The 25855-nt window shown below is 34.5% G+C and overlaps 1 protein-coding gene across 2 annotated transcripts in view; it reads right to left on the bottom strand.

Moving 5' to 3' along the window:
• Positions 1–3895: 3895 nt before the first annotated feature.
• LOC112500116 (phospholipase A-2-activating protein) overlaps positions 3896–25855 on the bottom strand; it is a 23503-nt gene continuing 1543 nt past the window's right edge. The window contains exons 3-24 of one of the 2 annotated variants that reach the window (XR_003067326.1): positions 24977–25080; positions 24590–24658; positions 24236–24296; positions 22837–22976; positions 21787–21976; positions 20807–20868; positions 18548–18636; positions 14608–14680; positions 14463–14522; positions 13707–13853; positions 13591–13626; positions 13440–13477; positions 12315–12401; positions 11682–11847; positions 9995–10069; positions 9452–9585; positions 8319–8395; positions 7118–7187; positions 6641–6706; positions 4975–5123; positions 4154–4246; positions 3896–4045 (exon numbers count right to left, since the gene is read on the bottom strand). Coding sequence is in view for 1 of the 2 variants with exons in the window: in XM_025103422.1 (XP_024959190.1) it covers positions 4989–5123; positions 6641–6706; positions 7118–7187; positions 8319–8395; positions 9452–9585; positions 9995–10069; positions 11682–11847; positions 12315–12401; positions 13440–13477; positions 13591–13626; positions 13707–13853; positions 14463–14522; positions 14608–14680; positions 18548–18636; positions 20807–20868; positions 21787–21976; positions 22837–22976; positions 24236–24296; positions 24590–24658; positions 24977–25080 (1879 nt within the window). In the remaining variant the exon portion in view is untranslated. Of the gene's footprint in view, positions 4247–4974; positions 5124–6640; positions 6707–7117; positions 7188–8318; positions 8396–9451; positions 9586–9994; positions 10070–11681; positions 11848–12314; positions 12402–13439; positions 13478–13590; positions 13627–13706; positions 13854–14462; positions 14523–14607; positions 14681–18547; positions 18637–20806; positions 20869–21786; positions 21977–22836; positions 22977–24235; positions 24297–24589; positions 24659–24976; positions 25081–25855 lie in introns of both variants that reach the window. The other variant, XM_025103422.1, reaches the window with a different exon arrangement.

Genomic DNA, 25855 nt, shown 5'->3' with positions numbered 1-25855 from the left:
TTATAAATAAAATCAAAACACTGTTATTTTATTGGGAAAAGTTCAGAAAACTCAACGAACTTTCTTGATTTGAAAAATTAAGTCAATGAACTTTTATTTTTGGACGAGAAAACCATGGAATGTTCTAATTTTGAACTTTTATTTTTAGACGAGAAAACCACGGAACGTTCTAATTTTGAACTTTATCTATTCAAAATCAGTATTCAGAGATTTAATCATTATAAATAAGAAAATTCATTTCAAAAACTTAATCCATACTATATTATAAAACATTTGACAAAAAACTCTTAAAAACCATTTTTTATGCATGAAGTACTGTATATTAGTGCAACTTATTAAAGCTCTATTTTTAAATTCGTATAACTAACTGCAAATAAACATAATCAAATACAAGATAAGCATCTTGTTTTTTTATATAAAAAATCTAAAATATAATTAGGATAATCATTGAGTTCTAACAAAATCATTATCTTTATAAAATTTTATTATTAAACCAAAAATAAATTAATTCATTAAAATTCGTTGAGTTCTTCTTTAATTTTTTTGTATCTATTTTATTTAAAAAGGACATGCAAGTTTAACGTTATAACTTTTTGGTGTAAAATGATAAAAAAGTTGGCCAACATAAAAGTGGAAGAGTTGGCATCTGGGCCAGATATTGTTCATTGTTCAAGAAGTGGGCCGGTGCCGGTTGGTGGAAACGTGAATGATGTTTATGATGATCTAAAGAGTATTTGGGTTAAATGATCAGTTCTCTGATTTAAATTAGGAGTGAACAGCAGAACCGGGTATTTATTTTTAGAATCGGAACTGCCGGTTCTGGAACCTGAACCAATATAAGTGGTTCCGGTTTCTAAAATACGGAACCGATTGATGATGGTTCTGGTTCTGGTTCCGGTTCTTAATTTTTCGGAACCGTTACCCGACGGTACCTGGTATTTTTCAATTAAAAATAATAATTAATTTTTTGTATATAATTTGTGCAGTTTTTTTTATGTAATTTGTACAGTTTTATGTTAAAAATATATGCAGATTTTATATAATTTGTCCAGTTTTTTTATACAAAGTTTGTGCAGTTTTTAATATAAAATTTGTGTAATTTTTTGTTAAAAATATGTGCAGTTTTTAGTTAAAAATATATACAGTTTTTACGAGTTTGTGTATTTTTTTAACACTCAATTATTCACAAGTACCATATGAGGTTGAGGATGCGATAGGTATGCAAGAAGTTGAAAACAGATTCAGAATTTGAGATAAAATGATTCGTATTTTTTCAAATTGTGTGTTTTAATTGGATTCGTAGTATGTAATCATTAAACTTTTAACATTTACAATTATAATATGTAATCGTTAAACTTTAAACAATATTTGTAACCATTATTTCGTATAATTTGTATTCTTGTTTATTTATTTAGTGTTTTGGCCATTTTTTATTTTTTATTTCTAAGTATCAAAATTTTGATATTTTAGGAAGCAGGTACCCGGAACCAGAACCGGTTCCCGGTGGTTCTGGTTCCAAAAATTCAAGAACCGGTTCTAACTGGTTCCGGTTCCAATATCTCAAGAACTGCCGGTTCCGATTCAGGTTTATGTCAAATAGGGCGGGTACCCGCCTATACTCACCCTAATTTAAATTGGTTTTCTAATAATTTCTTTTTTAGATTGACCCACATGTCGATTCTTTCGTAATATCGAGGTCCGTAAATGTATTACGGACGTAATGATATTTGGATCAGTCGAGGAGAGAAATGGTTAGGAGGCCAATTTGAATGAGGGAAATGATCATTTGAACTGATTTTTATTTTCTTAAATTGTTTTATTTATAGATTGCGTTTTTATAACAAAAGATTTAAGTTGAAGCACGAAGGGAATTCTTAATCGTAAAAGAAAATATTTTCTTTCTTTTCGAGGTTAATCATTGAAGTCTAGACCAACTTATACGTACCTTAACTAATTTTAAGATGAGCAAATTGTATGAAAAAGTAATGTATTTTAACTTGATTCTTATTTTAGGTAACGTACTTTTAAAACTTTCATTTTGGTACTCAAAGATGTAAAATTTTAAATATTTAAGTATCCGAGTAACTGGTTGAAGCATTAACCGGTTACCATGCTGATGTGGCGAGTAATATGGTATCCAACACAGTATTATTTGCTATTCAACCCAATTTCATCCCATCACTCACCACATCAGCATGATAACCGATTAATGCTTCAACCAGTTACCATGCTGATGTGACGAGTAATATGATATCCAACTCAGTATTATTTGCTATTCAACCCAATTTCATTCTATCACTCACCACATCAGCATGATAATCGATTAATGCTTCAATCAGTTATCCTGGTACTTAAATGTTTAAAACTTTACAATTTAGGTACCAAAATGAAAGCTTTGAAAGTACGTTAACCAAAATATGAATCAAATTAAAGTATGTTATTTTTTCATGCAATTTGTTCTTTCAAAATTTTAAAACTAAAGAGAATCTCCAAATACCCAAGTTATGTTATCAAACATCAGTTGAGTTAATCCTACAAAGTTTAAAGCAAATACATTTTGATGGCATTTATTATAATAAAAAAAAGGGTTTATTTATTATTTATTTTAAATGAATTAAAACATGTCAAAATAGAGATAAATAATGATCAATCACTTCTGTTTTGTATATTAAATAAACAATAAAATGATATAAATTCATTATTTCGATTTAGATCAATGGTTAAATATAAAAAAAAAAAAAAGAAACAGATAAATTAGTTACTCACAATCAGAATGCCATTTTGAATTGATACGTAATAATACTTGATATATGTGCAGTAAAAACTAATTTTGCAAGAAAATAGAGCAGAACAACAATCATCAAACAGTTTTTATGGATAAGTAAAAGGGTATTCGTGCAATGTAGTAAGATAAATCTTGATTTTAATGTTTTATTTTAGTATTTGTCTCTGTCGATATTATAATACGATTTTATGTGTTTTTAAGAATGCAATAATGATTTTATTTTTGAATATAAATTTGAAAATATCATAAAAATTTGAAAAAAAAAATATATATCAATGTTAATATCAAATCAGTATTTAAAAGTTCTCATTTTTTTATGTAATTTCTTTAATTTATTTTTTTATTATAATTTAATTTAAATTTAGTAATAAAATAATTTATTTTTGGTTTAATAATATAACATTTTATAAAGATAATAATTAAGTATTGTGTTAAAACTCAATGATTATTTTAATTATATTTTAGATTTTTTATATTTAAAATGAATGTTTATCATGTATTTGTTTATGTTTATCTACAGTTAGTTACATGAATTTAGATATGAAGCTTTAATAAGTTGTACTTACATACAATCTACTTGTAATATCGAGTTTGAAGTACATGCATTAATAAACAATACTTTATTCATAAAAAATAGTTTTTAAGATTTTTTATCAAATGTTTTATAATATAATATACATTCGTCTAGTCTATCCTATCCAATCCTGATCGCATCAGACATCAAACAGACAACTTATCGAGTCCTCTTGTACTATCTAGTCCAATCATATTTACATACTAAACGCCGTCAAAAGACCAAAAGGTACAAATTATTTTTTTTGGGCTTTGTAGAAGTTATGACTCACTTGGTTAAAAAAACTAACGACCTAACTTCTCAAATGGGTGATCAAACGAGATTATATCAAAATTAAAGAACACGAAAACGATCAAATCACATGTGATTATGAAATAGAGTCAAGCGTAAAGGTGTGCCAGACAACTTGGCCAAACCATATGTGATTTTACGTGCGTGTAATGACATGTGATTTTACACGTGAGCTTAGTGTAAAATCACAGTTGTTCTCATGTTTGGTCAAACTTCTCATTCGAACCTGGCTCCAAACATACATGTATGACTAAATGAATAAGCTTACTTAAAACGTGTTAAAACTCGTTAAATTGTATACAAGCAGTACTTAGGAACAGCAAAACAAGCTTGAACATGCAAGTGTAAGAATGAAATCAACATCAGCACCCAAAATACAAGGTGATTCCTATCATCTGCAAAAGTACGAAATACTTTCAAACGGTGCAGGTCTGGTAAAATATAAATCCGTACATTGTTCTTTTAATCCCACAAAAAACCCTAATTCCTCGAGGTTTCAGTACCTTTACAGTTTTTCCTGGCGATTCTCGTCAGTTTTCTTGACTACACGTATTGATAGAATCAAACTCCTTGCAGCTGCTAGCGATTCCTATCATCTGCAAAAGATCGAAAAAAGCATTTCAGCCAAAGTAAAAAGACCAAACCAAACCAAAAAAACCCAATAAATCCCACAAAGAATACATCTTTAAATTTAATTTACAGTAGGCAAAATAATCAAAATGTTCAGTTTTTTCACTTCATATCTCAACCCTGAAGGTACCACTAGATCTTCGTAATCATATAATCAAGTCGGGATTCAAGGTAAAGAAAATGTTTGCATACATCGATTAGGTTTGGTTCAAGATCCGTCCCAAAGAAAATGTCCACCATGAAAAAGGCAGTCAGTTTTAGAAATGTGTAATTATTATACTTTTTGATCAAGTAAATGACAATTTTGTCCTTAATATATGTAGTAACAAATCTCTCCATCTCATAATTAAGGGTAACAATGGAAGGTAGACACTTGCTTTTTAAAACGGACACCTATTTTGGGACAAATTAAAATAGAAATGTGCACACTTATTTTGAGACAGAGGGGGTAAATTGGAAGAAAACCTTGCTTGTTAACAAAAAACATAGATCATCATATATGAGACATTAAGAATTATAAGACCACCACAATTGGACGAAACTCACAAAGGATATGATCAATATGAATGGGAATTTAGGGAAGAGATTAATGAAATTTTAATTTTCGAGATACGCTAGTGAAAAAAGATCATAAGGATGGTAAAATGCAGCCATTTATAATAAGATTCAAATTGAAAGAAAGAGCTATAATTACGGTTTTTGGGAGAATCAAGTCTGCTGTATCAGAGTCTCGATGTCAGCTCCAATTTCAGCGACTTTAGAGTCTTTAGATGCTTTTGCTACTTTGGCAATGCTGCCAACATCAAAGTCCAACGCTATTTTCTTCACAAGACCCTCGAGCATCTGTGCAGGAAATTTAGATTAGTGAGATGCTGGTCTGCTGTTGCACACAGCACACAGCAATCTGTACTTACTGTCACAAGATTAGCGGTTGAATATAAGCAAACAAGATAGAAGGCCAATTTTAGGATGGATCAACTCCAACAATTTTTGTTGCAAGCAAATAATCGTTCTTGCAGAAATAAACAAGAATACCACACCTAGCTAAAATGAGCAATTAGAGAAATTGCAAGTTAAAGAAAAAACACTACTTTACTCATTTCTTGCCATAAAATTGTCATGATTATCAGAAACATACTAACGTTTTGATGTTTCCCTATATTTCCCTATACTCATTGTTATCATTACAAACACAAATACAAATACAGTGATATAGGGTATGATTTACCCCCAGAGGGACTTGAACCCTCGTTGTCTCCGTTCCAATAGATTTCTTTGTTTTCTTTGGAGTAAATTGTAAAATGGGTCCCTGTTCAGTCTCTTCAATTGCACGGATGGGTCCTTTCGCAACAAATTAAACGATCCATTCCCATATGGTAAAAAAAAATGCATGTTTTCCGTTCCTCACGTTAATACCGTTAATACAGCTTCGTCAAATTTTGTGGTAAATTTTCAATTCATTTTCAGACAAGAACTGTTACACATTGTTATGCCAAATTGATTCTCACTGCTGCAAACACTGCCTTGATGCAGCCCTCCCCCACCAAATGCATCCTCACCATGAAGTTTCAAGTAACCGAGGCTCCTCGATGTAGGGTTTTAAACACTATCTTTAGGTTTGTGATTTTTAGATTCAATTGTTTTTGGATGGGCCATCTTATTTTGGTGATTTCTACTTCTGTTTGTCATTTTGTGAGGTAATGATGATGCAGTGGGTTGATTAGTCTGTGCTGATCTGTTCGGAGGGTGTGGTGATGGTGAGAGGTGAGATGAAGATTATAATCTTGAAAACAACAATTAGAAACAATGATGATGATAATTATGATAAGGGTAAATTACATAAGAAATCCCTAAAGTAGTGTAAAATTACAAATTTGCCCTCCACTTAATGAAGATGCTTTAATTTTAATGATATTAAATTGAAGGACGAAAAAGGTGCAACTTTACCTTTTAGGGATGCATGTTAGTATAATTTATTGCTAAGGACCCATCCATGTGATTTGAAAGATAGTCCATGGACGGAATTATAATTTACAAGGGTATTTTATTATAATAATAAATAGTCATACACCTCTCTTACACTAAATGGCAAATCAAACATTGATTTAGGAAACAATGATGTAATAGATGGGTCTTGACTTTAATATTAGGGCTGTATTACCCAATAAAAATCGTACTTGAATAGCAATTATAGGGTAAGATTAATCAGAATTGACTTTTACACTACCGATGCTTCTAAAAATAAAGTCAGGACTTCAAAACTAAATAATATACAGGTTCGATTAAGATTTGCTTCTTCAGAGTACCAAAGGCCATCTTTTTATTCATAATTTTGCAAATGAATGACAAGTAAAACATACCAGTGAGCCAATAGCAACTAAAGCTCGGAACTTTGCATCAACTTCCAAACTTTCGCCTTCCGCTATCTGTGGAGAAAGCAATCAAAGACAAGAATATTGCACACTCATTCACACACAAACATATATAGAGACAGATGGATAGATTCCATGAAAGTGTTGGTTGATATGAGCACTTTAGATCAGCGGGTTTATAGGGGGGGTCGTGTTCCAGTGAGAATGGAAATTATGGTGAGAAGGGTAAGAACGGATCTCCACCCTCAGATCAATCCTAATTGAAGATCAATAGTAATGAGATGCACCGGATCAATTCCTGTGAGAAGCAGAATTCATTGGGTGGGGGTGAGATTAAAAGTGATCAAGGGTTCAGATCCCTTCTTACGCTTCTCACCTTTAACTCCTATTCTCACACGATCCTTCGTCTTGTAGGGGAGGGGTCACTATTATATTGCTCTTCCATCTAATACAATGTTTATGTACCTCTAGAGCTGCTGAAAGAACATGGGCTTGACCTTCTTCGTCCTTCTTTTCAATCAACAGCACAGCATAACTATAAAGCTCAAAATACTTGGGATTGTTAGCTTATAACCAATGACTGAAAGTAATTTGTGAAGAACACGATCAACACAATTGGCTGAATCCCGTGAAATCTGAGATGCTTTAAATACGTACGAAATTCAGAAAAGTATTTATAGAGAATAGCAACGCCAGTACCAAAGGGAACTAATACTAACGAGTTAACAAAGCCCTTAAGATACCAAATTAGTTTTACTGTGTCAATAGAAATAAATGAACAGCTTTAGCACCACAACAAATTCATTAGACCTTGTAGGTACTCCAATTTGTTTACTTATATCAATGTAAAAGAGGAATGAAAAATAACTATAAAAAGAGTTACTGTTACTGTGATCTCATCTACTCATTTTCCACACAAATTTACAATCCACAATTCTTCCTCCCTACTCATTTCCCCTCCATGCCATCATCATCTTTACCCACAAACCCATTTCTAAAAATCCCAAGAAATCCTTGCACATTTGAAGAAAACAAGCATACCAGCTTGAAAATAGGAATGAAAATTGTCAGATTATAAAGCAATCAAATCAGCATTTTAAAGGATTTTGAGGAAAGAAGAGATTTGCTTTGGAGGATAAAGAAAATAAAAAGTAAACAGCTCTACCATTGAACAGAGACATCTGTTCCTCCATTGTTAAAACCATCCTTTCTCGAGAGAATTTTATAAAAACATTAAATAACGAAAATCTCAGATAAGATGCATTTTAATAAACAATAAATTTCATTATTTTGAAAATTTTAACTAGTATTCAAATGAGATACAGTTCAAGTCTTGGAGAGTTCCAGAGAAAAAAGAAGAGAGAAATGGGGAGAGAGAAGAGGGGTGAAATTATTCATTTAATTCCATTGATGGAATAAAAAAAACACTCGTCCCTTTGTGAAAAAAAAAATGATGCATGAATGACAGCATTCATCAAGGAATGATCCCTTCAATTCCTTAGTAATACTCCATTGCATTTCCACATCCACCACCACACTTACACAATGCAACATAAGAGCAGAAATTGATACAAGTGAGAAATAAATTTAAAGCACATCACAACAGAAGAAAAGAAATACCTGCAACTGTAGTTACATACAAAGTAAAATGTACAAAAGTACTTACTTGAGTACCAATGTAGAATACGATACTTGGACATTCTTATTTGTCGATGAATAACAGCTTGCGAATGCATCAAAAATCTACAAGGTCGAGAAATGGAATTTATATACTTTTTTTAGAAGAAAAAAACTAATGTGAATGCAAATAAAAAAAGCAGGGGAAAAAGACATGTTCATTGAATGGAAAGAATTCATCTGATGCTTCCAAACCCAAAACTACATTAAGACACATGGAAAAGTAATAGCCTTATTTGAGGTCTCACCACCACACAATATGTGAAAAATGTAGGTGCATATTAGCAAAGCTACCGAAAAGATGTGAAATATATACAACTCTCTTTCCATTGTTAGAGTGTGACTAAGTTCTTTTTTCTGCCCTGGGGGGTGTTAAAAAGGTATAAGGGTAAATGAACTGCACTATCTCATTAATTTTGTGAGGAGTTATCCTACAAGACAAAGAGGGTAACACTCTAGGGACGCATGTCAACTCTGGATGATATCAGAGCCCTAAGAAACAAGCCCCTCTCCCCACAAACAAACCCCAACCTCTTTTGGCGGCACTGATCATAAGAACAAAATTCCATTCTTTCAACTGAAAGACCACCATCATTGCTTATCAACCTGTCTAAAAGTGATCACTTCCCAATATGTATGAAATTGTCTCATTAGACAAATGGTAGCAGTTGCAAGACCAACAGGACTCCATGCCATAGAAATTATCCTTGCTAAATCCAAATTTGGCAGATACAATTCCGACAAACTATAAAGGAAGAATGCAAATTTTAGCAGTTGATCAACACCATCATAGAAATAACCTCCTGATTAAGTTGGTGTAAATGCAAGGACTAGTTCACCGACAAGCAACATACTCTGGTACTCGGAAGCTGCTTAGGAGACTTGAATTTAATATTTTATAAAATAAAAGCATAATTTGATCAAGTCACCTTTTGGATTATTGATCAATACTTCACAAAGAACAATCCCTTCATTCTTAGCAATCAAAGAGTACTTTCAATAACCCAAAATTTGAGTCCAAGGCTAGTTTCACGTTCTTTGAGAAAAACATTGAAAAACAAGTTTTCAAGAACATTCCGAAGTAGCAAAATATAAGTATGCAGTCTAGCATCCTACACGTACCTGAACGCGACGGTTTTGCAACCAGAGATGGTAGCCTGAGTTCTTAAAAAGGTTTACTACCGCACGGATACTGGTAAGAAAATTTGGTGCAAGAGCACTACTTGTAACCTTCTGAATCAACTCCATGAATATATCTGGAGAAGCAACGATAGATATATAATAATTCCAGAGTAGCAAGGAAATCCCTAAATGAAAAGCGTTTCCAAACTTATGACACATGTACCAAGTGGTCGGAGAAAGTTAAAATTAAGAAACACTGCGAGAAGAATATGAGACTAAGCAGCCAGCCAGCTGTTCCTTAGAAAAAATCAACCACCAGACGTAAAAAAGAAATTTATGTGTCTTCAAAGAAGAATACATCAGGTGGAGTCAATTGGGATCAGGAATTTGATAATCAAACAATTATAGTATGATTGTACAAAGACATGATATACCCACATCACACAAACTGGAGAAAGCATAACAATCTACCATCTGAAATTATAAAGCATATTCTAAAAGCCTGTTTCTTGTTATACGTTTGAGAGAAATTAGTATGGATACCATTTTCGTCATTAGCATGCTTGAGAACAGCTGACCCGTCCGGATGCAGAATTACCATCCTTAATACGTCAATAACTGAAAAGAGCAACAGTATTTGACCATTTCAGTATATAAAGGTTTCAGAGGTGGTTCAAATGCCTATGTTACAAAGAAATAGCATATGACCGTACAACTAACAATAAATCAGGACAGTAACAGACAACTGAAACAACACTTTGTTCTTGGTGACACAAAACCAAGGCAATTGTTGATAAGAGCATTCAAGTGTTCACCTCTTCTCTCTAATTGTTTTCCGTATACAATCTGAACAAACCAGCCAGTGTTGTTTATAATCAGTGCACAAAATCATGAAGCAGATAAAAGGAAATTCCTTTGTATCAATTTTGTTTAAGCAAAAAATAGACTACAATGAGGTTAGCATCCTCTCAGTTGTAGGCAGTTTAGGTGTGTGTTAGCCAGCATTTTATGTCATAGAATGTGGTATGTACAACAGAAACCAAAACAAAAATAAATTTTATATGCCTCATTGAGATTTGATATACGGTTCAAGGTGGTCCCAAATGAGTCCACAAAGTTCAATTTATCTGTAAATTTAACTGTGCGAGACTGCTTCGGTGCCATTTTGGACAGCTACACATAGCTGTAGTTGACCAAAAATGTGCAAGTTCTGCAAGAATATTTCCAAATAAGTGTACTGGCAATGTGTCCCTCTGTTTGCCTTTGAGTTCATGATGTTTTGACCCTCAAAAACGATCCCAACAGCAAGATCAACTTGCTGTTGCAGCTACGTAGCCATGGAAATTTTGCATCATTCTCGAGGTAACGGCAAAAATCTCACACCAATTTTATCTAGTAATTAGCTTGCAAGGTGTATATAATTTCGAGCTTTCATTTGAGTCAATATGAGTGCGTTTACCGGACATGACACTCTGATCTTCACATCAAAATGCTACGGGATAACAACTTGTCCAAAAGTTGAACTCACTTTTTGTTCCATTTTACATCGTTGTTTCTATTCTTGGCTCATAATTAGCATTTAATCAAGTAAGAACGATACCCCTAACTATATTCTAGAGTAAGTAGGTTAACAATCTGTTATTACCCTCTAAGCAACAAGTCAATAGGAGGTTGTGGTATTGGGAATACAAGTGGCTAATGCATGAGTAGTACAAAATACAAATAAGTGAAGCAGGGGTTGAAATAAGTTGGTTGTTTGCTATTGTTAGTTATCAGGGGTATGACTTATGTGAGTTTCATTTGGGTGATAGCCTTGGGAGAGAGTCCAGCTTCTCAAAAGCTGGATAATCCTATTGCAAGCATTTAGTTTCCATTCAATAAACTCTTACTTCGTACCAGGAGTTTATCACAATCTCCACGCATACAACATGTGTGGCAATGGGTAACTACCACGAATCATCAAATGAGTTCCCGAGGTGATACAAGTCAATGAGAGTGAGCAGACATCAAGATACAAATAACAAAATATGGTGTAGCCATCATAAAATAGGACACTCGTTACTTTCTTGATAACTGAAGCAGTACAACACCATATTTTCGTGAGAACATATACCAATGACTAATCAAGCATAGACAAGACAGAAAATACAGGTTACACGTATTAGACTAATCATGCATTTATCATCCCTAGGACAACCATAAATCCTTCAATTCAGAAAAAGATGCTCACCTGGAAACATCATTGAAACCGGCCATGATTTCAGCAATTTTAACAATAAACTGATGTCTTCATCTGAAAATCTACTAGTATGGTAATGTGACGTGTCCTTCAATATTTTAGCTATGGCATTCAATCTCAACATCTCAGCCTCACTGAGCAACAAGCTCTGCTGGTCCTAAAACAACAAATCAGAATCCAAAAATTAGCAGCTATGAGAAGAAACTATGTAAAAAATGTAATGATATCACTATAAAACTCCATCCATCACACAAGAATTGCAGTCTGACCCTAAACGTACAGTAGGAAAAGGTCATTTAGCATGTCCAAGATACCTTTGAATTTCTCCCCTCCTACTTTTACAATCTTTAGAATCAGGATAATCGGTAAGAGGAAAGATTCAAATTCTTGTGACTGAAGAAAAATATTTGATTCTTATGGGACAGAAGAGTAATAGATAACCCCAGCCTCTCAAGATTCAAGTTTTGGAACCCCTGAAGTAGCTCCAAACATGGTAGAGGAAAGCAAACGCATACACACAGACATAACAGGTAAGAAACTGACAACATAAAGACAGAGGGAACAAACACCATGATATTACCATCATATAAATGAAACAACGATAATACAAGCATAAAAACTTACTGGGTCAGTCCGTAAAGCATTATTGAATTCGGTAATCTTTTTTAGGATTCCATCAAACTGAGCTGCATCAAAAACAAGCATTCCTTTCTGGAAAGAGTTCTTGTCAGTTACAGACGCTAGAAATTCATTCGAAAGATCAAACATTGAGAACTCATCTGATATATGCAAAAAAAAGAGTTAAACTAGAAGCTTTTTGGTCACGTTTGGGAAACTTCAAAGAGCAATGTTATTCAAAAAAACCAAATTGACAAGCTTAAATCAGAAATTGGTTTGTGCGTAACCATAGCAGTTACATTTCAAGTGATTCATATTGGGACAATTCAATACTTTCTTCTCATCGGAGTTATTTCACAAAGACTTGCCATGGTAAGGAAGAAGGGGTAGCTAGTTTCACCAATAAGATACAGAGACTTACTTTGGTTACTCACTGGGAATCCAGGTGTAAGGCTTAGATGATGAAAGAAGAACGAAAGAACAAAGAAAGTTCTCGACCATTGTTTTCGAGAAGGGCAGATATAATATTGTTTGTTAAATTAATGAATTGTTGAAACTAATTGATTCCATGTTAAAAAAATTCTTTTTGATGCTCCGTAAGATCTAGTTCACTTAACTTCAGAATAAATTTAATAGTATACAAATGCCGCATTTCGCTCAAAGAGTTGAAAGGAGATAGTGCATCAAGCTTTTTGCAAGGGCCAACTTGATCCTCTTCCCCAGGTAGATAGGTAGTTATAGATGTTTGCTCTTCTAGAAATTTAAAGAATCAATGGACTTGTGGATTTTTATTTTCTTTCTTCACTTCATCCATTAAAATGTTGATATTAGTTCACTTGCCAAATCTCCAAAGAAGTTTATTCAATCTCAAAATTAACTTAAAAAATGTTTACAAAGTACAATTGATCTTGCGTTTTATGGAAGAGGAAGTTTATTATTTATCGACTATGGTAAGGTCATATACATCAAGATAGTAATTTTCTGTTCAAGATTGCAAATGTGATGAGGCTAACAAATTGTTTAGCCACACCTTACAAAACATGAATTTTTGAATTTCAAGCTAAACAAAAATATAGCACCAAGCAAATTAAGTGCTAGTTGTCTATGCAGATGCAGATACAATAAGCATACCTTGGGTATATGTTTGAATGTTGGTTTGGTTGATGTGGCTGTTTCAAATGCAAATAAATGATCAAATAAGGTGCACAAAAAAGAACATTGTATAAAGTATGGACATGAAAAACTGAGACAAATGACACCCCATCTAACAATCAACACATACCAGACTTGGAAGGTTGTCCTGGTACATAAGCACTTGCTGAAAGGTCAGAAAAAACCAGTCATTTCAAATGTATAAACCTTGGAAAAGACAATCTTTGGATCTGATGAAATACTTACAGCCAGTGTAAGGATCACGGAATGATGAGTCAAGGATGAAATCCTTTTGTCCTGAATTTTGTAATATAAACTCTACTACTTGTTGACGATAGGAAAGAGGCAGATTCTCCTCGAGAAGCCATTTATCAGCTGTGTCATATGCATTATCTGTAAATGCCACACAAAATGACCATCAGCTCATTTTCTTGTTTTTCACATAGAAGATAGATAAAAATGAACTGCACAAAAAACAAGTTTATGTGCAGCTTATTAAGTTATTTATGGTAAATATGAGTTGCACTTTTGACGTAGAGAAGGCTAGAAGTCCAAAGGATACAACAGATTATATTACAGAGCAAGATATGCCTCAGTAAAATCTTATAATCACGTGAGGCTGTAGTCACATGTTGGTCCAAAATCATTATACAATTCATCAAATTCACACAACGTATTCACCTAACTAATTGAAAAAGTGTATTAAGGGAAGGTTCATAAAAGTGAAAGATAATGTACTGATAGAGATGAACGGATGACGAGCACAAATATACGAAGGCACATCTCTTGAACATTTACACCACATAGCAGAAAGTAGACTGTTTGGCTTGTGTGTTTTTGTTGTTTACTATATTGTTTCTTCTGGAAACTTGGCGTGGATAGTATATAGCAGAGACAGAACACAATTAACTACCAAACTGGCATAAGCACTAAACTCGGTCAAAAAAATAACAATGATCTGTTATCTTACCAAATAATATTCTGAAATAAAAAAGCAAGTACCTGATCTATTATATGGCAATTTGCGAATAGGTTCACCATCTCCAATATCAACATCAAACACTGATTAACAGTTTTAGCAGTATCAGTAGAAAAAAAGAAAAAGAGCATAGCCAATGAAGCGAAAGCAGATTCTCAGAAGGCTGACCATAATCATATTGTACTCCATTAAGAACAGAGCGTTTCATCCCACTGTCAGGCCCATCAACCACTTCCCCGATCTGAAATAGGCAAAAAAAAGCTAATTAATGACATCAACATACCACTAGAACCAAGCCATTTAACTGCATCAAACATATAACAGAAAATTCTAGCCACCAATCAACGTGAGTTCTGACTTCTGATGGTTGATTTTAAATTATAATATCAGAAATCCAGAAACCAACAATGAAAATGAAGCTAAACAGAACAGATCGAGAAAATAGATATAAAAAATAGGACACTACAGCTGCAGGACATCTAAAATTGGCATCCTAAGGACCACAACTACAGAATCCCAGGCCCGTTCAGCAGGATAAAAGGGAACTCACTGGAATCATAAACAAAACACACAAACTAACAGGGTCTCAGTATGTTGAAGTACTAGGAGTGTGCTAGGAATAAGAATAGCATCTCTACAACCTGTACAGTTGTTACACTAGCAAATGAACTGCATCAAGAATATATTAACTACAAATTCAATTCTATGAATTAATCAGGCACTTTCAATAGATCCAGAGGAGTTTCAAGAACAGTATGCAGCTTCATTTATGAGCACTTCAGCACTAGCTGGTAAAAAAGGCAAAATTTAGGCCTCAAATAAAATAGAAAAACAAATGATAAAGCAGAGACCTCATCAATCAGATACAACACTAGTGACTAGATGAAGTACAACATTACTCTAATACAGCCTCTCTTCCCCTTATTGATCCATTTTATGCAACGGATCATCTGCTTCCTTTTCCTTTTATGAATTTTGTTGAGTCAAAATTCAGTTCCTGACAGCTTACAGAGTAACTGATTGTGTTATCATCTACATTTATTCCAGCTTTCTTCATCTAAAAATTTTAGTGTCAAACTACAACAAGAAGTGACACACTTCCTAAATGTTCCGGAGCATTAAAGTATCAAACTTGAAAAACAAATTGACAACTGGACCCTAATCTTCTTAAGCTGCTACTTTATGGTGCCAATTTTAAGGATTCCAAAAATAATCTTGCGAGCTTCCATATTTATAGGATGCTGTAATATCCTGCAAGCGCCTCGCAGCTAGAGACTGAGCTTTCCACCCCTGTCCCTTAAACACACTATTTTAAGAATCAGATCAAAAAAGGGCATGACTGTAAAAGTACTACAGACCATGTTGGATGAAAAATATAGAGTCTTCATAAAAAAAACATGAGAGTCGCCTGTTTCGCATGAAAAAAATACAATTAAGCCATACATGCTTGCAGAAACCTAAAATTTCTGATCACCACAAAGCTAGGATTATCAAAGAAATGCCCTAGATAACAGATCTATATAATGTAAAAAAACATACAACTTTGATGGTATTGACTATTCGTGCTTGTCATGGATGTGGTTAAATATAGATCTCATTAGCAACTTTGAGAGAACATAAGGTCACTAGCAACATACTCAATTGATTACAAAAGTGTCAATTTAATGACCACTAAGATAAGCCAAAAGAATAAAACCAAACTGACCATCCCACTCAAGGGTAGGGTCTGGGGAGGCTAAGAAGCGGGCAGACCTGACCTCTACCCCAAAAGAGTGGAGGAGATGTTTCCGTGAAGACCCGGGCAAACAGGTAGAAGGCATGAACACTAACATATGGAAGCCAAAAGAGTAAGTAATAAATTGTAACGAAGGGGTCAAGTCCTATTGGAAATTCCATATAAAAGCAATTTAGGTCATCCTTTCTTACCAGCAAATAAACTCTATTTGGACTGATGTGTACTTTAGGTCGACCCAAAACTGAACAGCGAAGAAAATGAGAAAAACCATCTGAACTGGTGTTTAAAGCAAAACAGCACTGTTTAAAAATGAAGTTGCTAATGCTGCAACATGCAATTACAGTTCATTCGTTACAGACCAAAACAAATCAAACAGTGCAAGTACAACAATGGTTTTAACAACCGTAGAGGCGTGCCTTGTGACAAGGCAGTTCTAAACCGTTTCTGAGGCCACGCCTCTGCTGTTGGTATTGAGGCATAGGCCTCACATGGATGAGCCACACGATTCTGAGGCGGGCGCACTGAGGCATATAAATTGCAGTTGGGAATTATTTAATCAGATTGTTGATAAATAAAACCCTAAAATACTTCTCTTTCTCATGTCTCCTCTCCTCTCTCATGCACTTTCACCTCAGCCCCTCCTCCCTCACACACTCTCTCTCCTCTCTTCTCCTCATCTCATTGTTTTTCTCAGCAGTCCACACGTCTATTTCTCAAAGTCAGAACAACTAAATGACATCCCTAAGATGCAGTTAGTTAAGAATGAGGATGATGGGTTCCTTACAGATGGTAGGAAAAACAAAACTAAAAAAGTGAAGGGGCCACAGGGTGATAGTGATCAGAGGGGTATCAACCTTGAGAATGGCATAGGTAGGAGAAGCATTGATCAGGGACCGTCTATACAGCCCTTCGATAATATTCAATTCAGTAATGGGGCTGGTTCTACTGCTCCTGGCTTACTAAAAAATCCTAATTGAGATGCTTTGGTTGGACATTCAGTCAATCAGGTTATTTTTTGGGGAGGGGGGAGGGATTCACTGTGTGGGTGCTCCTTAATCTAGTGTGCAACCCGTGCAATCTGCTGTGGTTCGATCTCTTGAGTGCTCGAATAGGTTTGATATATTGGAGGCCCAAGACATGGACTTGGTTGAGGGAAACAAAACAAGAGGCTGATTTATTCCTTTTGTCGGATAACCAGCTTTCGGATGTGGTTACGTATCAGCTTGATTATTTTGAGGCTTGTTTGGACTCAAGAAATCATTCAAATGGCGATTTGGTTTAAAAGAGGGGCAGACTAACCAAATTCGTGAGGTTTATAAGCAAAGGGGAAGCAGCAAACATCAAGGTATCCTTCATGGTTTTAAGGGCTATTGTGGTAGGGAGAGATTTGTGTGAATCCAGTTTGATGCTGCTGTTCCATGTGTGGGATGTATATAAATACATGGTGGAACTTCTGTGGATCCACATACGAACTTTTTATGGGGAGCCATTATACTACACTTAGTTCATGGATAGTTGATCGTCAATCCATAGAAGCTTTTGTATTATCGGTTATCAAATGTGTCAATGTACAGTTGAGTATTTGGCTCCTGTTGAATATTTTAGCGTACAGCACCCGGTCCTCATTAGAGTCTTTTCCAAAGCATGTTTTTGGAAGGCATTTTGTGATGGGTATCTCCGTCTTAAAGTTGTAACCATCTCTGTTCAATGCAAGCTTACCTGGGTTCCATCCCCTTTACCCTTAGGCTAGTGTTTTTAAAAGTAAATCATTTTCATTTCATTTTATTACTCTTCAGAAAGTCACAGCAATAGTGATAATGATCATGAAAATGATGGTTTTTTGAAGATATAATGAATTTGGCTTATGTTTATAAGACTTATAACCAATCAATTTATGGCTTCTATGACTTCCATAATTTGATATGGAATTATGTGGTTTATTAAGAATTGCATGATATTTTGTGAACATGAATTTTTTTTATTTCTATCATTGAGGCATATGCCTCGGTTACCTCAAGGCTTACGCCTCATGGTACCAAGGAGAACACCTCATCTCACGATTTTGACTTTCAAGACCTTGAGTACAACTTTCCATCTGAAATGGTTTTTAAATCAAAACAACACTATTTTGAGATTAAGTTGCTATTGCTGCTGCTATGGACACTCCATTCCAAAGGTTATTCATCGTAGACCAATACAATCAGCAGTACAAGCACAATTTTCCCAAAACAAATAACCTTTAAATACCATGTTTGTCAAAAGCATGTAAATTATATGTAAATAATTACCTGCAAACATCAAGAATATAAGGCTTTGATCTAAGAACAAAGATAAATGGTACAAAACCCCATCTTGACATGTACAGAATACTACCTTATCCCACATTTGTTCCTTCATATTCCATGCATATGCAACACCATTGTCTCCTTCTCGTACAACCATCGTCTGCCCATCTTTGGTTCCTGATCATTACATAATCAAAGGGGTTTTGAATTAAAGACATGATAAGTTTCTGCATCTATCATCCTTGACAATTGGAGTTTGTAGTTATTTTCTTTCCTTCCTTTCTCCTGAGAGAATCCACTCACATTAATATCGAGCTTGTGGAAAGTTCTGAAGCTAAGTCAGCAGATTACTTATTTTGAACCCTAAATTTTAGAAACCAAGGCAGCTGCTAAAACTTAACTGATCAACACTGAATAATTTGGATTAATTGCTCAATGATTTCGTTTGATTGTAATTTGTAAGCTTACGATTCAGAAATGAAAACAAGTGTTCGTAGCATTTCTAGAGTACTGGATCTCTCCCAGACTCACACCAAACAACTCACAACTAAGATCCCCCTTTCTCCTACTGCCCTCGCACCTATTTAACAGACTCCTCAATGCTACTTCCATTTTACCCCTTGCAACAGAATACTCACCCTTCCATGATGCCCTGCACTTCTTAACTAAACATCATTGAAACTACTATCAATATTACTCTACCCCTTTACTCCTACCAACATACCTACCTACCTACCAGGATATAACAATTACTTCCTTTCTTTCTCCTGGCAACATCAATGCACAATGATATAGAACTTCTGGAAAGTTCTGAAGGCTAAGTCAACAGATTACTTATTTTAAACCTAAATTTTAGAAACCCAGGCAGCTGCTAAAACTTAACATTTCAAGTATTCTAATAGACAGTTCAAGCATAATTTATCCAACTGTATAATGAGAGATCAATTCAATTGGGTACTTGCCATCTACTTCAATTGTCCCATTCTTTGGCAGTACAATGTCATCAAAACATCAACCATTGACACAGGATAGGAATTCCAAAGAGGAGGAATGGTGAAAAACAATAAAATATAGGTGGCACCTAGAATACCTCAGATCTCTTGAGTATTGCACCCAAGATGACCTAAGGCATCTCACCCAAGGAAGATTGATTCACACAATTGATAATGCAGAGAAAACTCCCATGCAGTTTGGACCAAAGTAACTAGCAATGAATTTCCGAAACAACAAATACATGAAAAATGTAAAATGAATCAGAATTGGCAGAAAATATTCAAAGGAGTAAAGTCAGCATAACATTAGCTGAAGACACTGGCCGTTACAAGTTTTTGTATTAAATGGTGTCATGATTTTTGTTAGAAAACAAAACCAAGGCAAATTTGGCAAAGGCTATTTTGTTTCTTGAAAAACAAGATGAAGACTAAAGAAAATAGAGATTTTGTTCTCGAGTTCGAAACCGCAACCTCATTAAAGCCAAATAATATATGAACGTTGTCACTTGTAAACCATTCGTAAACCATGAAAACATCAAAATCAAATCTACAATTCATAACTACCATCTACAAGATTTTGTAAACCTACTTTGGTCTTCCAAAAATGTAAACTGCCAAACACTGTTTTCTGTTTGGTTTACACTTCTAAAAACAAATGATAATACAGGAAAAATAGCATTGCCAAACAAGTCCCACAAGTGTTGGATTCATTGTTTTCTACCAACTGGAGCCTCTCTTTTCATTTTGCAACATTGTTCGTTTAGAAACATGAAATGCTAGCCACTCACTCAAAATATCTAATACAACCAGCTGAAAACAGAATTGGGCATCACAGCACATATCGAAATGAAAATTCGAAGCTAGAGTAGCGACCAAGAAAACTTGTAAGGATTTAACCGCCCTTAGTAATTAATGAAAGTAACTGAACAATCCTAAATACTCTAGCGTCCACCCTCAGTTTGCAATATGCAACAATCATTTTTGGGACAAAATTTTGTAAGCTTCTTGGTCCATCTAATTGAAGACCTTTTCCAAATCTTCCATAGAATCATTGTTCCAAGCTTAATGTACTTGCATAAAAATTTCAAAGATCTCATATTTAAATGGATGCAATATCCCTAAAGATGTGCAAATAGTATCATTGGATTTAAAGAGACGAAAAAAGTAACAACTTACTCAAATAGACAAAAACTACCTGAATTCCCAAATTATTAATAAAAACCAGAAGTACAATAGTCACTACCCAATTGAAAGATATCTAATGCTCAAATAACAATATAATATAACTTCATGTGACCCTAATCTTGTGATCCTTGTCAACCATCTGCCAGAAAAAGAAAAAAAATCAATGGTACCTGGAACCTGCAAAGCCTCTAGACCAGGTAATTCCTCCAATTTCAAGCCTCCAACTCTCTTACTAAGAAAAACAGAACAGATATTTGATTACTTATGAAAATACGATACCTAAAAACAGTTGGCAGAATGTGATATTTATGCAGGTCATCAATTGATAATAAAGTTAATAATCGTTTATCTAAGCCTAAACTTCATAATAGGTAAAAACAAGTACAAATTAAATGATAGCATAATCCAATAATACTTTTTGTTAATTCCTCCAAATTCAAGCCTCCAACTCTCTTCTTAACATATGAAGATTATAATCAATTGTTTACATTAATTGTGCAGCTCAAAGCTCAACATAACGCTCTTTGGCTCTGAATGGAACTCTGCCAAAACTATCGTCTTGCCTTACCCCACCAATGAAAAAGAAAATGCCAAATTGAGGTACAAGTTAGATAAAGCATAATCCAAGAGCACTATTTGGTAATTTCAAAGCCACGTCTTTCTTTTCTTGTAATATAAATAATTAACCCAGCCTCAACCTTATTCAGAACTAAATAATTATTTGTAAATGATAAGAAATTTATGTGCTGCAAAAGTACAAATTGGCATTAGATGGTAGACGTGGGGGATCAAATAACATGTTTGTACACCACAAACTAAAATCCAACTAACAAGATCATATGAAATCCAGCCAACAGAAGACAAATTGTCCAAAGAATGTTTGCTGGAGTTATTACAGGTCGAGAGGTACATAGTTTTCTATGAACAGGCTAGTGTATCAAATCCACATTAACACCCCCACCAAAATCAAGCTCTCACCACAGAAGCACCAAGAAGACAATTGATACTGAAAATCCTATTTGAAATGCTTGAATATTAGGCAGTCGTCATAAGGTTAATGTTTATCTACTGTTTTTGTTCATTACATCGTATATTTCTAACACAGAGAAAAACAAGAAAACATGCTTTCTATATAGAGAGGGGTAGATACCTGCTGAGCTTGTGTTGTGAAATTAGAGAGGTATATGCCTCAAGTTCAGCAGTGTCAGCTATCTTATCCTGATGTACAGTCCAAACACGTGCCACACCATCTGAACATGCAGTCACAATATCACCATTTTCCAAGAATTTGACATCCCAAACACAACCCGGATGCTCTATGCTTTGAACACAAACTCCATCTAGAAGCCAAACACATACTCTCAATGGTCAGACTTCAAATGTAGTTCAAATAATATTATAATAAATCTTTGGTAGGTATGTCATAGTTGCCTCACAATACACTCAAAGATACAACAATAGTACATGTGTGATGAGCACCAATGCATAAAGTACCATGTCATACAAGATACTCAAGCATCACGATACGGACCAAGCCACTAATGTATATGACTAAAGATATGATATTAGAAAGCATATCACATACTAAATTTTATGAGACATGTTTCCAAATAATCCACCCACTACACATAATCACATACCTTCTCTTGAACCTTACTAATCAGAAAATAATATGAAAGCTATTCAAAATAATATTTTGATGTTTCTCCATGTGCACAATCTACATTGGTACCCAAGTCATGAAACATATACAACAAATCTAGAACTGGCAACATATGTTTCACTTGATTTCAGAGAACATAGCCCAGCAAATATGTAAACTTTTTTATATTATACAGATAGTTGGACAAAAATGTCACTAATGGAGGGAGAGGAGATATCGAGACGGCAAGCTTAAGTTACACCTGAACAGTATATGCACTACTTATTGATTGCAAAATGCAACCTCTACGTGTAACCCTGCTATGTATCTGCCAATAACTAGCAATACATGTGATTCAAATTTCAATCTGGGTCCTGGATATGGCTCTGACTAAAGTAAAGCTCTGCTAAATGATGTTATGCAGATCCTGCTTTAATGATTTTAATTAACTACTAGCTCGTCTCTTATTAACATTTTCATACAGTGACAACAATATCTATTTCTAAAATAATAATTGCCAGTATCATTACCATTTATGCAAAGGACAAGATATATCACCTTTCCATATCTTAGCTGATCCATCTTCACTGCCACTGATAACAAGCCCTGATTTGTGTGCATCAACAGAATAAACAATAGATGTATGACCAACCATCTCCATTAAAACTTGACCAGTAAGTGCCCATAACCTGATTGAACTGTCATTTAAAATCAAGATCACCATCAAGTTAAAGCATAAAAGGAATTGAGGATTAGTTGTGTTTGCACATAAAAGATAAGCGAAATGGACAGAAGGTGGTTACATGTTACAGAGATGAAGGGGCATCAATATATCAAGTAGCCAATTAATGCTACATCATAAATAAACATCCAAAAGTTCTGACAGCATGACAGCCGTGTATTTTAGATGTGTAGTTAAGGTGCATGCCATGTCTCAAAGCACACTGCTAGACAGAAAATCTACGATAAGGCAACTCTCATATAACATGTGTTTATTGTAAGGCGCAAAAGGGGTGGCACAAAATTTTCTTTATTTAATTCAGAGAAAAGATAAAATATGGTTTATCGAGTACTTTGTACAATTAATGATTTGAAGTACCAAACATTGCTAGAATTCTATGAAGTTGCTAATCTGAATGTTCTAATTGTAAAAAAAATCCCAAAATAAGTGTTGAAAAGCACAAAATTGCAATTTATAGCTGAATTGGTGTGCTATTGACTCTTGCATTAAGTAGTGGTTGAATGTCTAAAAGTCAAGTCACTATGTGTAGTAAAGCCTAAGATAAAGCAGCTAGAACCTGTGCTAAAATTTCAATTTTATTCCCAAAGTTAATTTTTGATGGATTATTAGGCCGCAAAATAGTGCATGAATTGCAATTTGAGATGATTTATGATTCTGAAAATGGTGTTTGATTGCGAGTTCATTGCCAACTCTCATACATATATGATCTTTTCTGTTTTCTTCCTTTAGGGAAAATGCACATGCTACTGATTGTACCGTAGTGTTTGCCAGCAAGACTTACCACTGTAGATGAAGTGATCACAGCCCATAAATCATTCTAATTGTCAAAGGTCAAATTTCAAGTCATCCATTCAAGCATCATGTGCTACATGATCTATTCTGAAGATTGAAATACCAACATGACCACAATATTTTATATATTTTTTAATTATTAGCTTTTCAGCATGAATACAATCCCGTGTCTCAACAGTCAACACATTCGATCAACAAGTCTATAACCATCCCGTGCTCTCCTCTAGCACTGCATCTAATGATGAAGAGTGCATCTTTTAGCACAGCATAAAATAACACACAATTTGAAACAACAAGGCCAAACAAGGTGGGTATGCTGCAATAAGACACTTATGCATAATCTTTAGCCAGCGCTTTGCTTGTCTACATGTAAATGCAAATACATGCCTAAACATAGAAGAAATTTAGAACCAGAAAACCTACCCATCATGTGATGCAGAAAGTATTCCCAAACCAGGCATTATGGCTAAACCTCTCACTGTATCTGCAGAGTCCCAGAGAGAACGAGCACATTCAATATAATTCATTTCCACAGCAATATATGCATTGGTATACCAGATATTTGCCCAAGTGAAACAAGCTCATAGATAATGCACATACAGATAAAGTATGATGAGATCACTACATTATTTCCCTTTTCATTCACAAACAAAATGACATTAGCATGATGCATTTCTAAAAGCTACTGAACTTTGATGTTAGAACTTCTCTTTAATAAGCATATGCACTAATAATTGCTGTCCATGCTTTAAGGAGTGCACAAAAGTAAAAACATACCCGTATGCCCAGCAAAGGTATGTGCACATTTGCTTCCCTTCCAAAGCTTTATGGTGGTGTCACTTGAACCTGGATTACCATTATATCAGATAATTCTTCGTTCATTACGTAGTCAACTTGGTTTATGAAACTTTCTTTCAAAACAAATTCACTCACAGACCTGGTACCACTTAAAAACAAAAAAGTAGAAAGCTGGGAACTGACTGTGGCTAAAGAAGTTGCCCATATTTTCAAGAGAAAAAGAAGGGTAGAAAAGCAATGAGCAGGGTATGACTGTGGAAATTGGGGATAAGAAAAGAAACAAGGATGGAAAAGAAAGAAGGATTTTAGAAAGCATGACAAGATCAACTCCTAAAATGTGAAATAATGAATAAGATGTACTTTAACCTGTAATAAGCTCTCCTGAAGGTAATGTCCTTACTGCTTGGATCGGTGCCTTGTGCGCTTCCCACACCTCAATTTGATGCTCTCCCTTCCAACGTCTTAACGTACTTCCACAAAGGAAAAGAGAAAGGGAAACTAATATTATGTGTGATGACAGACAAAAACTCATCAAATAAATGTGAATATAGCAAAAATTCAAACATGAGATCACAGTTGATGATACTCTTTTTCAATTTGTAGCATTTTAACCAAGGTTTACTTATAAATTTTATGTGCATACATAGGGCAATTTGACAATCTTTACTCACCTAGGAAAAGAAAGCCTATTACTTTATTCACACAGAATATTGGAATGGCTTAGCCATCAAGACAATCAAGACCCAATGTTTGTTTTATTTTTTTTCTCTCAGCTTTTACGAAGCAATCCGTAATTAGTCAATTATGCAAAAAAATGTAAGCAGGTTTGCAACATAGTTATAGCTAGTCCCTCCTACATTGTTATTCATCGGCCTTTGAAAGTTCTGAAACAATTTTCTCACCTCTCCAGCCATTACAAAGAAATATAAAAGAGCATAATGTCACATGCTGCTTGTTTCACAAGATTGTTTTCCCGCATCAATGCGCCCTATAGACACATGAATGTCACCTGCTGAATTGCCAACAAGGCTTCCATTAAAGCAGAATACTAAAAAACTCTACAATCCACTAGGAACTTGTTCTCTAAGGTATTCTAGCATCCGCTTGTATCTTGTAGTGTTGTTTAGGAACTTCTAGATTGCCCACAATACATGCAGAAAGTAGGATGCTCTTGTAGATGAACCTGTTAGCTCCTAGGTCACTGTTCAATCAAGGTACTATATATATATATATATATATATATAT

Source organism: Cynara cardunculus (genome assembly GCF_001531365.2).
Source record: "Cynara cardunculus var. scolymus isolate 2C chromosome LG 17, CcrdV1, whole genome shotgun sequence".
Taxonomy (NCBI): domain Eukaryota; kingdom Viridiplantae; phylum Streptophyta; class Magnoliopsida; order Asterales; family Asteraceae; genus Cynara; species Cynara cardunculus.
Note: the sequence above shows the minus strand (reverse complement) of the source record. Positions and strands in the feature narration are given on the sequence as shown.